We start from the raw sequence: 15,186 nt of genomic DNA on the forward strand, positions 1-15,186 counted from the left end.
GGTCTGACCACAGAATGCTGCAGAACTGATATATACCTTCTGAGTCTTTGCCCTAAGAGACCTAGCTTCTGATTGATTCTCTTGGAACCATCCACTGGCCATGGAAAAATAGTCCAGCTACCCTGTAAGACAGATTATGCAGAAAATATTATGATCTTCATGAAAGACCATGAACATAGAAAGACTCTAGTGTTCCTTCAATCTCAGCTAAGCAACTCATTATGTTAATTCTAGATCCTCCAGTCAAACTCAGCCATATTGAGTGAATCCAGCTGATATCGCTGACAAAACATGGAACAAAGAGTAATCCTGGAAATAAAATGGATATTTTAAAAGTTTTGTGGTAGTTTGTTGCAAAGCAATAGGCAATTGATACATCTGTATATAATATAGGGCTAGGCCTTCTGGAGAAAAAGAAAAGCATGTGCTCTTTAGTGTATGGTACCTTCCATGAAAAACCTTATACCCACTCCATGTTGCCATGTGGCTTTGCAGTTCCTCCCTTAAGAAGAAGAATATATTTCCCCACCCCTTGAATCTGAGCTCAGCTGTGTGGTTTGCTTTGACCAATAGACAGAAGCACCGGTTAAGGTGTGATGATTCCTGGTCTCTCCAACAGACCTTGCATGGATCCACTTATGTTTCTACACTTCTACCATCATCAAGAAAAGGACATGGCTGAGTTAGCCTACTGCTCTGTGAAGAAGGATGAGAGCTATGCAACAGAGCTGCCCATCTAATCCACTCCAGCCAACTGGAGCAGAGCCACAGGGATCAGAAAGAACTCAGTGGAGCTTAGCCAATATCGCCCACCCCAGCTCCCAAACACACAAGCTATAATAGAGTAAAGATCATCCCATGCCATGAAGTTCTAAGGTAATTTGCTACAGGACAATAACTAGCTAATATAAAAACTATAGCTCTGTTGGGGAGACATATTACATAAGAAATAAATGTAAGAAATGTTAATGAACAAGAGCATAAAATACTATGGATTAAATAATAACAGTGATGGCCCAGACAGCAAGAGCTATACAATTTGAGTAGACCAAGATTATTATTACAGGAAAACATGGCCTCAGAATATGTAAGAAAAATATGAGAAGTCCCTCCAAGTAAGTAGTGCTGCTCATACATCAAATGTTAGAACCTTATAAGGAGATGTTTTGAGCGTGTACAATCTAGCAGTACTGAAATATTGGTGATGGAAAGACAAAATTGGAAGGATAACCAGGCAAGTATGTGGAAAGTTCCTACTTTATTCTGTAAGCTATTGGGAACTACTGTAGAGATAAGAGTTGTACAACATTGTAAATGTACTTTATGCCACTGAATTGAACACTTTGAAATGGTTAAAGTTACATGGATTTCAATGTTCACCTATTAACTATTGAAACTATTAAGGTAATTAAAGGACCATTTTAAAAGATTAATATAATGATTATAACAAGACTGATTAGTCAAGTAGCTACCATAATATTTATTATAGTTTATATCCTGAATATCCCTTAAAGGCCCATGTGCTAAAGACTTGGGCCTTTAGCACTATTTACCTTTACCACTGCCTTTGGCACTATTGGGAAGTGACAGAACCTGTTGGAGGTGGGGGTAGTAGGAGGAAGTTACTGGAGGCATGCCTTTGAGGAGATATTGGGACATGAGGTGAAAGGCTTCCTCCACCGCGTGCTTCCTGCTATGATGTACTGTGCAAAACCAAGTGGCCATGTACTGAAGTGTCTGAAACAGTAAGCTAAAACCATCCCTTCTTCCATTTAACTTATCTCAGGTATTTTTTACAGTGACAGAAAGCTGACTTACTACAACATTCTAGGCACAAAAGACAAAGATCTAACCTAAAGGGATTCTAGTAGGAATGGGATTAAAAATGAGACAAACTGACAAAGCCATACAGCCAACTGAATATGAGGCACCAGAGAAAGGATTAAATCCATCACTTGGAATCTTTGACATCTGCTTGGGATCTAAGGCATCTCATCAAGCAGTACCAGAACACCTGCGGAATGACGTTATTCCAAAAGAAGCCTGTGAAAGATCAACAGTTCATGTAACATCAGTCATCTCATTTATTCATTAATTTTCTTAACAAAAGTTTACTGAGCCCCTACTCAATGTCAAGCATTAATAATGGCCCAGGAGACAGAGTGTCGAACAATACATAAGAATCACTTCCCATGCTTGCATTCTAGTGGGGAAGGAAAACCAATAGACATTATAAGAAAATTGTATATCATGAAAAAGTGATAAGTGCACTGGAAAAAAAATAAGGAAAAGAGGAGAGTGCACGAGTTGAACAAAGACTAGGAAGAGGTAAGAGAGGACAATATGAGGATATCTGGGTGTGTTAGGCAGAATCCTAAGATGACATGTAATGACCCATCCTTATATAATACCTTGCCCTTTGCTTTTAACCAACAGACAACCATGGCAAAAGCACTAGGAGTTTACTCCCGTGATTATGTTATGTTACATGGCAAAGTAATGGGATTCTATAAATGTAAGTAAGTTCCCTAATCAGTTGACTTCAAGGTCATCAAAAGGGAAAGTATCATGGTAAGCCTAAGTTAGTCAGGGGAGCCCTTTAAAAGAGGGTCTAAAAGTCAAGAGACTCTCTCCTGCTGACCTCCAAGAAGTAAACTACCATGAGTTGTGTAGCTTCAAAGAAATGAATTCTACCATTCTGCAGTTTTTCCCAGGAACCACTGAGATAACTAATGCATGCCTGGCCAGAGCACATATCTAATCATAAGCAAAAACATCTTACATTGTGACCTACTGTAAACCTACTTAATGATATAATAAACAATAATGTACTAATGGTGCCAGTGACCTAATGTAATCTAGTGTTGTGAATAAAACCAGCCTCTTAGACAAGCAGCCATTTTTGCCTCTGCATCTTGCCTTTGTCTCCTTTTGTTTCTTTACACCAACAGTCATGTGAGCTTGGAAGAGAACCTCAAATCTCAGATGAGATTTAGCCCTAGTTCCAGCCAACGAAAGGCACCAACCTACCCTCTCTCTCTCACCAACCATACTCTAACGATAAATCAGACCCCAAATTGGGAAACAGTTTAGTTTGGGCTAGTACCCACATTGTCTTTTGACTCCATTTCAAATCTCTGACCCCATCAGAGGCACTGCATTATAAACAGACTCTTCCACCGTCATTTTGCTCACAGAGCCCAGGAAATACCTGCCATCATCTGTATAAACTTGGCCCAATGAAGCTTTGAAGAAAAGAAGTTTTTACTTTTCAAGTGGATCCAGAAAGACTGGAAAACCTGGACAAGCTGCAACAGTAGCAGGAAGGAGGCTTGGCTATAACATGGAACTAAGGGGATATTTCAGCTCTTATTAAAATTCTCCTAAGCAAATCGGCCTTTCCATGTCAAATGATAAAGGACACTGGAGCTTCACAGTGGAATCTCATGAAAACTAGAAAAGGGAGAAAAGATCCAGTGAGTCACCCTACTTCTTCCACAAAACACCCAAAGACTGAAAATGGAGCCATGTTCACCAGCTACTGCCATGAGAATCACAGCAGCAATGCCACCAGAAACAGTCTGCAGTAAGTAGTAGCCTGAAACTCAACAATGAGACACAAAAGTCTTTTCCCAAAATGGCAGTTTGCAGAGAATTTCTGCAGCAATTGTTTATTATTTAATTGACTGCATTACTCTGCACTGGCCACCTGGGGGCACCAGCATACTCCACACCCAGATGAATTATTGTGTTTTTCCTAATCTGAGATAAGGTAGAGCACTGTTCAGTCTCCCACTGTGATTAGTAGAAATATTGCCACTAATGAATGCACATGCCAGCCAAAGAATATGAAACTGGCCACATTAAGATTTTACAAATAACGCCGCATTTTGTACTCTGTTCCTCCAAACCCCCTTTTAAAAAGCATACCCCTAAGGATCCAGGTCCTAGCCTTCTGCTCATCTTTCTCTCATGTTCTGGTAACCTCTCTACCAATAACTCTTCAATACACACGTAGCCCTGGTCTCTCCACAAAGCCAAAGGTCTGCATCTTTTAACTGTGCTCTCATTATTGCAACCATCATTTCAAACTAAATATTTCTATAAAGCAAATTAATCCCTCCTAACAGAACAACTCCCCCCCCAATTCTGATTTCTTCAAATAATAATAAACACTAAAATTATCTGGCCTATGTCAGGTTTCATGAATTAAGTTATTTAATACCTAAAATAACAAAGAGGTTCAATATCTTATTCAAAATCACAAAACTTAAGGTATTAGTGCTGGAATTTTAATCCAGGCCATCTAGCTCCAGACCCAGGCTCTGAACCATTATTTTTGTCATATTCGATATTTCCTTTTGAATATATGTGTGTGTGTGTGTGTGTGTAGATATGTGTGTATATATATGTGTGTATATATATATACACACACATATATATACATATTTTTTAAAGAAATATATATTTTTATATTTCCAGTTTTCCGCGAGTAACCAACATATTTCTGTTAGTGATGATAAAATTAAAGCCTGGAGGTTAAGAACTTCTAAACTAAAAAACATAAAGGGGACCTCAGTGACATGTTATATTTCTAGCACCTCACAGTTATTTAATTAGTATTTAATACATACTTTTGGTTTGAATTACTCAAATCATGTTCAAATTACCACATACATAGACTAAGAGAGAAAAAATACAGTAATACAGAACTGGTAGCAGGAGCTGCTGTTTGGAAAATGAGAATCTTGTTTCAAAGTCAAAACAAATGTAAGAAAAAAGGAATAATCACAAAAGCATTTTAAGTGGAAAGAAGGTCTATAAAAAATCTTTACTCAAAAACGGAGGAGGACAGGCCTCAGTGGCACACACTTGTAATCCTAGCAACTCAGGAGGCTGAAGCAGGAGGACCAAGGTTTAAGGCCAGCCTCAGCAAATTAGTGAGACCCTTTCTCAAAAAATAAAAAGGGACTAGGAATGTAGCTCAGTGGTAGAGTACCTCTAAATTCAATCCCCATAACCACAACAAAATGGATGGAGATACAATAAATCAGGACAAGGTGGAGGAGATGGGAGAATGGTAAGAAGAAAAGTGTTTGTGGGATTCAGGGAGGCAAATGTGTAAACTATATATGTCTCATTCATATTGTAAATCTATCTCTGCTACTGCACTGTAAGTTAGAGCTTGTTTTCATAACACTTTATGTGTTTAATTTCCTATGTTCCAAAAAAGCCAGAACTACCACCCTTCTAAAACATCAGATCTTGGGTCTTAATGAACAGTTAATACAAGTTAATTATGAATTTGGTCAAATATATTTATTCCTTTTCCAAGACTGAAAGCAAATATTTCTAAACTAGTTACCTCTAATCAAAAATATGGTTTGTCTTGATTTTCTCATTTCGTGTGTTAAGACATTATTAAATGAGTGCCAACCAACTAGATACTAGGAATATAATAAATGTGATCCAGGAAAATATGGCTATGTGCACAACTTATATGCAAGTAAAATAAAAAAGAGAAGTAGAGGGTGCTAAGAGAACACATTATATGGGGAAGGAAATCCAACACCAGACTTTGGAGAGTCACAGAAGGTTACTAACTAATATCTAGGCTAAGGCCTAAAGAATGGTTAAAATTAGCAAGGAAAACATGGGAAAGAAATGCTGGTCCAGGCAAGAAACATGGACAATGTCTATGAGTAGAGAGAGTGGCACGTTCTGGAGGGTAGAATAGACAATAGCAAGTAAGGGAGGATATAAAGATCCCATGTAAGATGCTAAACGTAAAAATTTATATTCATAAATTTCTACAGAAAAATGGGGATATTATCAAAACCTTATAAATGCGTAGCTTTTGACCCAGGAGTTTCATTTCTGGGAATTTATCTTATGGAAATAATTAAGCTATAAGGAATCAGCTACAAAGAAAACAAATATGCCACTACTTATAAAAAGCAAAACATTGAAAACAACCTAAGTAAGAACCTATCTATTAAGAACTCATCAAATATATCAGAATTAATTCTACTGTTATCTGTAAATAAAAAGAACAAATAAAAAGTTTTTACAAAGGAAAAAAAAAGAACTCATCAAACCCAGGTCCAGTGTCCCATGCCTGTAAAATCCCAGCTACTCAGGAAACTAAGGCAGGAGGATCATAAGTTCAAGACTAACCTGGGCAATTTACTGAGACCCTGTCCAAAAATAAAATAAAAAGGGCTGGGGATGTAGCTTAGTGGTAGAGCAGCCCTGGGTTCAATACCACTAAAGTATAAAAAATTTTAAAAAGAACTCAGTAAATACATTACAATACAACCATATATCAGAATATTCTGCAATCGTTATAAATTGTGTGAAAGATTAATATTTGTTGACATTAAAAATGGTCACAGCACATTAAGATAAAAAGCAAGATAGGATATAATATTGTGGAATGGATCCTCTTTCAAAACTATGAGCAGAAAATCAAGTCAGCTTATCTTTAGATTATAGAATTCTCACTGATTTTAGCTTTTCTTTTTTCTTTTTTTGCTTATCTCTTTAATAGTTTTTCAGAGAACCTTTTTTAATAATAAAAATATATCAGTTGCTTATTGATTTTTTCAAAAAGATTGTCTCATCAACGAACTCATGAATTAAGCCTTAATTCAGTTCTAGTACTGGCACACTATGAGGGGGGGAAAAGGAATATGAATTCCAGGAAGAGAGCTAAATAGCACATCCTACACCAATGCTCATAAACCCTCTTCCTCTCAATACATACCTGGACAAATCCAAATGGGAAGAAACGTTCTGTCTGCCCCTGGGAGCCATGATGGAAGGTTTGGCGCCAGTCTTCAATGAGTGCAGGGAACGTGCAATTGTATAGGTCCCTATTATAATTCATATTGGACTCCCCTAAAAAAGCAGCCAAAGTCGTGAAAGGAGTCTGGAGTAGAATTAAGAATGGCTTACATTACTGCCCTTCCCCTATCCTTGCCTTGAGAAAGTAGCCTTCCCACAGTGCTTAGGAGTGGCCTTGTGACCTTCTCTAGCCAATGAGGCCTCAGCAAAAGTGATGTGGGCAAAAACTTGAAAAGTGCTTCAGCTTTGGGCTTCACTCTCTTGAAGCAACTGGACCCCTGAAACTACTATGCAAATAATAAATGAACCGGCTTGTGAAGGAAGAAAGGCCACCTGAGAACCTGGTGCCCAGCAGATAGCCCCAGTCAACAGATCTGAGAAAGAGGCCTGCCAGGTATGTAAGATATGTAAGAAAGATATGTAAGAAAGCTCAGGGGGAATTAGCTGAAGCAACCCAGACAAAAGAATTACACTGCTAACCCAGAGAATTGTGAACTAAATAGAATTGCAAAATTATTGTATTAAGCCACTAAATTCTAGGATGGTTTGTTACACAGCAAAAGCTAGTTATATGATGGACAATCAACAAACAGAGCACTCACCCTGGTACCATATCACCCCTTTCAGAGTCATATTTTGTAGCGGATGGATCATGGCATTCCAGAGAACAGAGTGCTCACTGGGACCAGTTACAGAATCCTGTGGAACGGGCCTATAATCAATGAGAAATACATATGTCACCAGAAAGCTAGTGATTAATCACATGATGATCCCTAAGCTAGGCATCTATCCACTTCCACATGGAACAAACTTCTGATGAAAGCAACATACAAGTAAATTGGTTATTCAGTTTCACTTGAAAACATGTAATTAGTCTTTGAATTTCACCTCCAGGTTCTTCCTAGGTTAAGGGTGTCTTTCTATGAGTTCAGAGTGGCCATACCAGTTTCCAGATGAGATGAGTGAAACCAGAAGGGAGAAGTGATTCCCTGTGAGTTTCTCACACAGGCAACAAGTTTATCTACTACTCAATGGATGAAGACTTAGATTGATTTAAACTTTTTGCTTTTATAAGCAATGCTATGATCTTCTTCCTTTTAGCTTAATCATTGCATGCATGCTTAATTATTTCCTTAAGATAAATTTCCAGAAATGAAATTGCTGGGTCAAAAAACATTTTTAAAAAAAAAACTTTGAACAGTCTCAAATTTCCTTATAAAAAAATGTATGTGAATTTATCTTCAAGTAGCTGAATATACCCACTTCTCCACACCCTTATCCTTCCCAGCCCCAGAGGTCTATAAGGCCTAGACTTCAGACCACCACCACCCCCACCATGTGCTAGATCTGATCCTTCCTCCTATTCTACTAGAGGTCATTCTTTCTGCCCAAAGCTAATGTCTTCACTCTCCCTCAGGCAAGCTTTTACTCAAACCCTATCAAGAACAAAGTCCATCCTCCTCCCAGAGTGACTCAGCCAGTGTCCAGGACAACATGTCACATCCTGCTCATTTCCATGTTGGCATTAGTATCAGGATTTTTATTAACTAGCCCTTTCTCCCCTATACATTCTGTCTGATCCAGATTTTCCTACATGGGCTTTCAAAGTCAGTATTAACATAGTTTTTAGTACATCTTCATTCATTTGTTCCTACACTGTTTTATTCTCCAGGAAATAGAGCCTAATGGTTAGAAGCACACACTGGAGCCAGAATGTGCCACTTACTAATCATGTCCATAAGCAAGTTCCTAAACTTCTCTGAGACTTCATCTTTATCCATAGGATGTTAATAGTATTCTACACTTCAAGGAGTTGCTCTGAGTACTAAGTGAATTAATATATATAAAGTACTTAGAACAGTGCCTGGCATATAGGAAGCATTCTGTAAGCATCAGGTATGGCTATTACTAAGGAAAAGGATCATAACTCCTTCTTGGCACGTTCTCAGATGATTGTGGTGGTGATGACACCACACTTCACCTGTGCGTGAAGAAATTCCATACATTGAACACATATGTGGGCATTCAACATACACTTAACCCCCCAACAAAGACCATGACCTTCTCTCTTACATACTTCTCTGGCAGGCTTTCTTCCAGGAGAAATTCTTTCTTACCCTTGATTAAGAATTCCACAGGCTTTCAGGGACCTTCCAGATGACCAGGCTTCAATGGGTGTCCCACCCCAGCTGGAGGAGATCAGTCCAATGGGATATTGCAGAGTGTCATATAGGTAACGCCCAAAGAGCCAGCACACTGCTGACATGTACGTGAAATTTCCCTGGCCTAAGTTTTCTGTCCAAATAAACAGTAGAAAAGGGGAAAGAAGTAGATACAATATGAGCTACAGCTACTAGATGGGTCTAGGTGAAAAGAGTGAGTTTGGATCATCCCTTCTGTACCTTTCTGAGACATCGAAAAGTAAGATAAGATTGAGAGGCAATGAGAAAATATAGCACCAAGACCAAGCATCTCTCAAACCTTCCCTAAGGAGAAATCTTATCCAAAGGGAATACTATAGCCTTAGTGATGGTTTTCTTTTATCTGTCTTCAATTTTTTTCAAATGCTTAAAATGCTTCCCATAATTAGGAAATAATGCTCTCAGCCTGGCACAGAGGCGAATAACAATTTTACTCTCAATCTGAGTATAAATAATATACTTACATAATCAGGGAGCCAAAACTCTCCAGCCAGGCAAACAGGTCTCCCCATTTTTCCCCCATCTCCTCAGGTTCCTCAGAATCTAAGAATGTTAATACTTCTCTCCTAGTGGGTAAAAGTGGCACAAAGGCCCCTGGGTTCCTATATTATCCTTTTTTCTGCCTTTGTTCTTACCTGGCCACTCATTTCTACTTTTCTCCGTGGAAGGGAAAAGCAAGGATACAACAGGTAGAAAAGAAATGTGTATTTTTTATGAGTGGTTTTATAGTCAATTTTATAGCTATGGTAATTAAGACATGGACACATAGTGATAAGAAGTCTGACCAAAAGGGAAAGCAACAGAAATGAAAACCAGTGCTTAAATTTTCAGCAATCTAAACTGTTTGTCCATATTTCCCAGTAACCAACACAGGCTAGAGTGAACAATTTCCATGTTATAGGAAAGCTGACAAAGAGGGGAACATGCATGCACACACAACTGATAGAATCAATTCAACCCAACATAAGACCTCCTGGCTTGGCCCTGTGAAGATCCAAATTCAACACAGTATAATGCTAGAATCCCAGAAGTTGATAATAGAATAGTAGAAATTCAAATCAATTTCAAATCAGTTAAAATTGATTGAGCACCTACTATGTGTCAGGAACTACTAGATGGTTGAGATATAGCAAAGAAAGAGATCTGAAAAGACTTCTCAGGTTTGCAGTTTACAGAATAAGATGAATATTCTGCTGAATAAAATACAAAGCAAAATACATTAAGTGCCTCAGAAGATACAAATAGTTATTAAGGAATTTTAGTACCAAATAAAAAATGTCAAATGAAAGTCAGATCATGAAAAGCCTGATAAAGACTGACCTCCCCTCCCCTGTGCTTCCATAATCCCAATACCTAGTTCTATCACTATATTTCACTACAATAACCCACTCGGTGTTTCCCTCACCCACAACACCACTAGCCACCTGAAAGTAGGTCTTCATCTTCCTCACATCTGTATCACCAATGTCTAGGACATAATAAAGTGTCAGTAACTGTATGTTGGCTGTTGTTCAGTAGCTGTGGTAGCTGGTTTAAGGTGGATCACTGAGGGGTAGGTAGAAGATAACAGTAACTAGGAGGGCTGAAGGGAGTGGAGAGACCTTGAAGGATAGACAGAAATTTAATAAGCAGAACTATGATTCTAGGCAGGAGGAAAAAACGTGTTAAAAGCATATGAAATAGGAAATATCTGAAAGTATTTGGCTGAAGCAGAGATTTAAAAAGGAGAATAGTGAAGGTAAATCTGGAGGGGAGGTTGGAGCTACATATTGAAGTAATGAAAATGGAAAGCAACTGGAAAATGAGAATGCATGGCAAGCAGAAAAAAAAACACAAATATGTGCACAGCCTAATCCCTGGAACCTGCAAATGTATACTCTCCCATGGCTGAAGGGCTTTGTAGATGTGATTAGGGTTAAGGGACTGAGACAGGGAGAGTGTTCTGGATCAACCAGTTGGGTAAAATCTAATTATATGAGTCCTTAAAGTCAGAGCAATGTGCCAATAGAAGAGTAAGAGGAGATTCTAACTGTGGGAGAGACGTGACCCACTATGCTTTTCTGCTGAGATCCACATTGCCTCTTTCAGGTTATTACTGAAATGTCACCTTTTTCAATTGGGACTCCCCTGGCCACTCTAGATTGCAAGCACTACCCCATCCCAACCTATCCTTCCCTACCAGTCCTTCCATATGGCCTTCTTTCCCTGATGTATTTTGTTTATTTACTTTTGTCTCACTAGCACACATAATCATCTAACCTATCCTATGATGTCCAAATTTATTCAGTCTGAGTTCAGAGAGCAAAAGGAAATGATTCCTGAGTTTCAGATAACACATAATATCACATAATAAGAGTTCATAAAGCAAAAAAAAACATTATCCAAAAATTAACCTGAATCAGTTCTGTTCCAGAGCTCTTATAGGGGGAGAGTTCAGTGTGAGACAGAATACCATCAGATACTATTTATATGTGATTTACTAATTATTCGTTTTCCATATTCCTTCACACTAGACTGTAAGTACCATAAGATCGGGTATTCTTGTCTATTTTATTGATCACTACACCCACAGCAATTAGAACAGTTCCTAGACCATAGTGGGCTCTCAGATATTTGCTGAATATATTAGCTCTTGAAAATGTAGGAGAAAACTGAGGTCACCAAGGTAAAGCATATATGGACAGAAAAGAAAAGGACCTAGAAAGAACACAGGAACCACATTTGAAGAAAGGTATTAGAAAAGCAAAGAACAGGAAAGAAGATAACAGGTGAAATAGAAAAAGGAAGTACCATGCAAGCTAGGAGGAACATGCAATTTCTAGCAGGGGTGATCCACAGAGTTGAATGCCACAGAGGTCTATGGAGTTCAAAATGAGAAGAGTAGTAGCCTTGAGTTGAACAAATTGTTGAGATGGAACCAGAAACCAGATTATAAAAGAACCATGGCAAGGTCATGAAAAGAATGAAAACAAAAGATGTTCTAGAAAAGTATAACAAAGTAAAGGAGAGAGATGAGGCTTCATGGGAAGGGTGTTTGTTATGTTCATCTTTCTTTGTAAGAATAAAAGGCTACACTCTGTGTAGGGATTATGTGTCCATCTTAGTCACTGCTGTGTCCTTGGGGACTAGCACAGAGCTTGACACTGAGAAGGCATGAAATAAAAGATTCTATGCTGAATAGACAGTGGGGGAGAGAACTGAGCCTAAGGGATAAGAGAAGGCCCTAGAAGTAAGAGCCATCAGAATTAGCCCTGAAGGATACCAGTCAATTGTCCTTAAACACAGAAAAGAAGGAAGAGAAAACAGAGGGTCAAGGCAATAGAGAGAGATACTAGCACAGCTCATGCTGAATAGCCTCAATATATTCACCAAAATTGAAGGAAGAGTCTTTTCCTCAAGGAAAAGGTCTTTTGGAGTCTCGGGGGGAAAAAAAACAAGTGAAACATGACTATCAGGAATGGAATGAAGAATCAATAACAAATAAGTAAAAGGATAATTCAGTAATAATAGATAAGAACCACACTGGGGCTTACAGATTCCACTTAATGCACTGACCCATCTTTAACATACAGTACATGCTAAAGTGCTCACATACCAGAGGTAGGTTTAGACCATGGCAAGTCAACCGCATCAAGGTCCTCCAGCTCCTGCTCTGCCTGAATGAGCGAGACAGAGAGGATGCGAACAGACTGATAGGCAGCAGCACTGGACAGCTCCCTTGTAGCATTAAATATCTAGAAGAGAAATTGAAATGTTATTTAACCTAATGGGTGGTGAACTGGCTGCCGCCTCTTAGGAAATACTTCCTACCCACGGAGTTCCTTCTGAGCCTTCAATATACTGAGATTAAGTGAAATAACCCGAACTGGTAATGAGCTGGACTGAACCACCTTGATCCACTTTGACTAAAAGAGACCATGATGAATCATGTTCCAAGGAGGATTTGAATGTAATGAACCCAGTGATCTTAGGAAGCAGGTCTATGATAGACAAGAGGGGGCTGCAGTACTTTAGGCTAAATATTGACTAGTAAGTAGAGACCACTGGTATCTTAAAACTAAAATACTTCTGCTCTGAAAAATTATCTGATAAGGGAAAGTCATGGCAAGTAACTTCTTTTTTTAAAATGGTGCTTAGAGAGCCTATATGGAGCCAAAAAGGCCATGGGTAGGTAGATTTATGTAATATAATCCATATCATCCAAGAAAAGTGTATTCAAAAGAAACACACCTGGAAAGTGATAGTTGAAACATACTGGAATCAATCTCACAGTGCATACATTCTCATCTTATCATGCTAAAAAAAAAAAAAAATCACTAGAGAAAAGCATGGGTGCATGGCAACCTGAAAGGTGGTGTTCAGGATAACAGCTCAGAACAGTCCCAAGAATTTAAACATAGAAGATATATCACATTATACTAAATCATTTATGAATCCTCATCAGTTACCAAGAATATGACAGGAGTGGCTAAGGGCTTTTCTGGATAAGAATATGTGTACTATACTGAGTAGTTTATTCATTAGTCCTATTAAACCTCATTCTTCTATGAGGTATACATTGCCATTTCCTTAAATCCTGATTTTTCAGTTAAGGTTTTCCTTTATTTTAAAAAGAACAGATAGACAATATCTTGCTTTACCTTTTCAGTTATGTATTTTCTCTTGACTCTTCCTTAACCCCCTGAACTAGTCCTGCTTCTCCCAAAACAAAGGGCCAAAGGAGCTTGAGGAAGCCCAGTTACCATTAGCCCCAGGGAACAGGCGCTCCAGCTGAGTCTGGACCGCCACAACAAGCAGCACAGAAGGCTGGGATACTTTCCATTGGCCTCCAGCCACAGAGTGTGCAGCTGTCTCGCTCTCCCTCCCACCCACCATGGAGAATACAGCTGGCCCTCCAGCCCACAGTAGAAAAGAAATGATGGAGCAGCCAGGGTGCCCCCACAGAGAATTTCATTGAAATATGCTGCCCCTGGAATCATCTTTTAACTTGCCACTGAGCCTACTCTGGCCAATGAGATGGCCAGATGCAAATGAAATGGCTCTTTTGGTCACAATGGGAACTCTGGTCTGAAATGCCTTCTGGGTAGCAGCAGCTCCAGCCTGTCCAGGTAACTGGTCTTCCTACTTTCAGGACAGATTATACAGTCTCAGTAAAATTCCACAGGAAATCCAGGCCTATTTCTTCAGGATCTTGCCTGGCAAGGTTAATGTGAAATAAACATTCAAAAGTAAAAACAGGCTAATGCACTCACAGTATATTCTGGCAGGGAAATTATTTTTCAGAAGCAAGTACCTGTAAAAAAGTCTCCTCCCTTGGAATTCAGTTCTGCACTAAGCACGAAGGATCATATGTTGCTTCCATGGAAACAGTGGATGAAACTGCTTTCATCCTCTCCACCCACACTAGCTTCCGCACTGACTGGGAACTCAAGCGCCTCATGGCAATGAGATGCCAGCTTGGGGAGGGAGCATGGGAGAACATGCTACTTGTCTTTTAGACTCGTTGCTAACGATTAGTGTACTGCCAGGCCAATGGAGTCAGAGTGGCTGGCATTCTCCTGTATTGTTACCAGCACCTGGAACTGGATCCAAAACATTGCCTGGAAAACTACCATTTTCAAACTCACGCTTGTGTATTATTTCAAGCCAGAACTTGAAAATCACAGAAAGTGATGGGGATGGGGAAAATTTTTCTGCTGTACCCAATGACAATTACTTCTGAAACTGGTAGCCTTTCCCAATATTACTAGGCCTTTTTGATGGAAGCATTTCCTCAGGGATATTGGCAGCAAACTCAGGAATAAAGAGATTTCAGGAAGATTTTCATTTAAATGACACTTGGTTTCCCTGCTGATGAAAGGGGAAGCCTTACTCCATCTGCTGAGATCAGATTTCATCTCATCAAACACCTCAGTGTAATTATTTTTCTACCAAGTATTCAAATGAGGATGTAAATGAAGACCAAGGTATTTGAAGTCATTAACGCTGCTGAGGCTGAGGGAGAGCACTGCTGCCTCTCCAGGGACCAGACCGTTAGCCATCAAAGCAGCTGCTCACCGGTGTTCATTTTGTAACCTTTATACCACATTCTTGAATTAATGAAGACGCATCAAGAATCTATTTCCTCAGAGGATCTTGG

General features: G+C 39.1%; 2 protein-coding genes across 6 annotated transcripts in view; one reads left to right on the forward strand and one right to left on the reverse strand.

Annotated features, from left to right (window-relative positions):
- Positions 1-15,186, forward strand: part of Tbrg1 (transforming growth factor beta regulator 1) — a 39,839-nt gene that overhangs the window by 18,114 nt on the left and 6,539 nt on the right. The window contains exon 9 of one of the 4 annotated variants that reach the window (XM_071616810.1): positions 620-4,184. The exons of the other annotated variants lie outside the window; for them this stretch is intronic. Coding sequence (XP_071472911.1) covers positions 620-687 — 68 coding nt within the window. The 3' untranslated portion in view covers positions 688-4,184. Of the gene's footprint in view, positions 1-619; positions 4,185-15,186 lie in introns of those variants that run through there. 4 annotated transcript variants of the gene reach the window in all.
- Positions 1-15,186, reverse strand: part of Siae (sialic acid acetylesterase) — a 33,833-nt gene that overhangs the window by 5,090 nt on the left and 13,557 nt on the right. For both annotated transcript variants that reach the window (XM_027945491.2, XM_071616805.1), the window contains exons 4-7: positions 12,643-12,781; positions 8,964-9,141; positions 7,449-7,558; positions 6,767-6,900 (exon numbers count right to left, since the gene is read on the reverse strand). In XM_027945491.2, the coding sequence (XP_027801292.1) occupies positions 6,767-6,900; positions 7,449-7,558; positions 8,964-9,141; positions 12,643-12,781 (561 nt within the window). The remainder of the gene's footprint in view (positions 1-6,766; positions 6,901-7,448; positions 7,559-8,963; positions 9,142-12,642; positions 12,782-15,186) is intronic.

The sequence above is a fragment of the Marmota flaviventris genome, chromosome 9 (assembly GCF_047511675.1).
Source record: "Marmota flaviventris isolate mMarFla1 chromosome 9, mMarFla1.hap1, whole genome shotgun sequence".
Classification (NCBI taxonomy): Eukaryota; Metazoa; Chordata; class Mammalia; order Rodentia; family Sciuridae; genus Marmota; species Marmota flaviventris.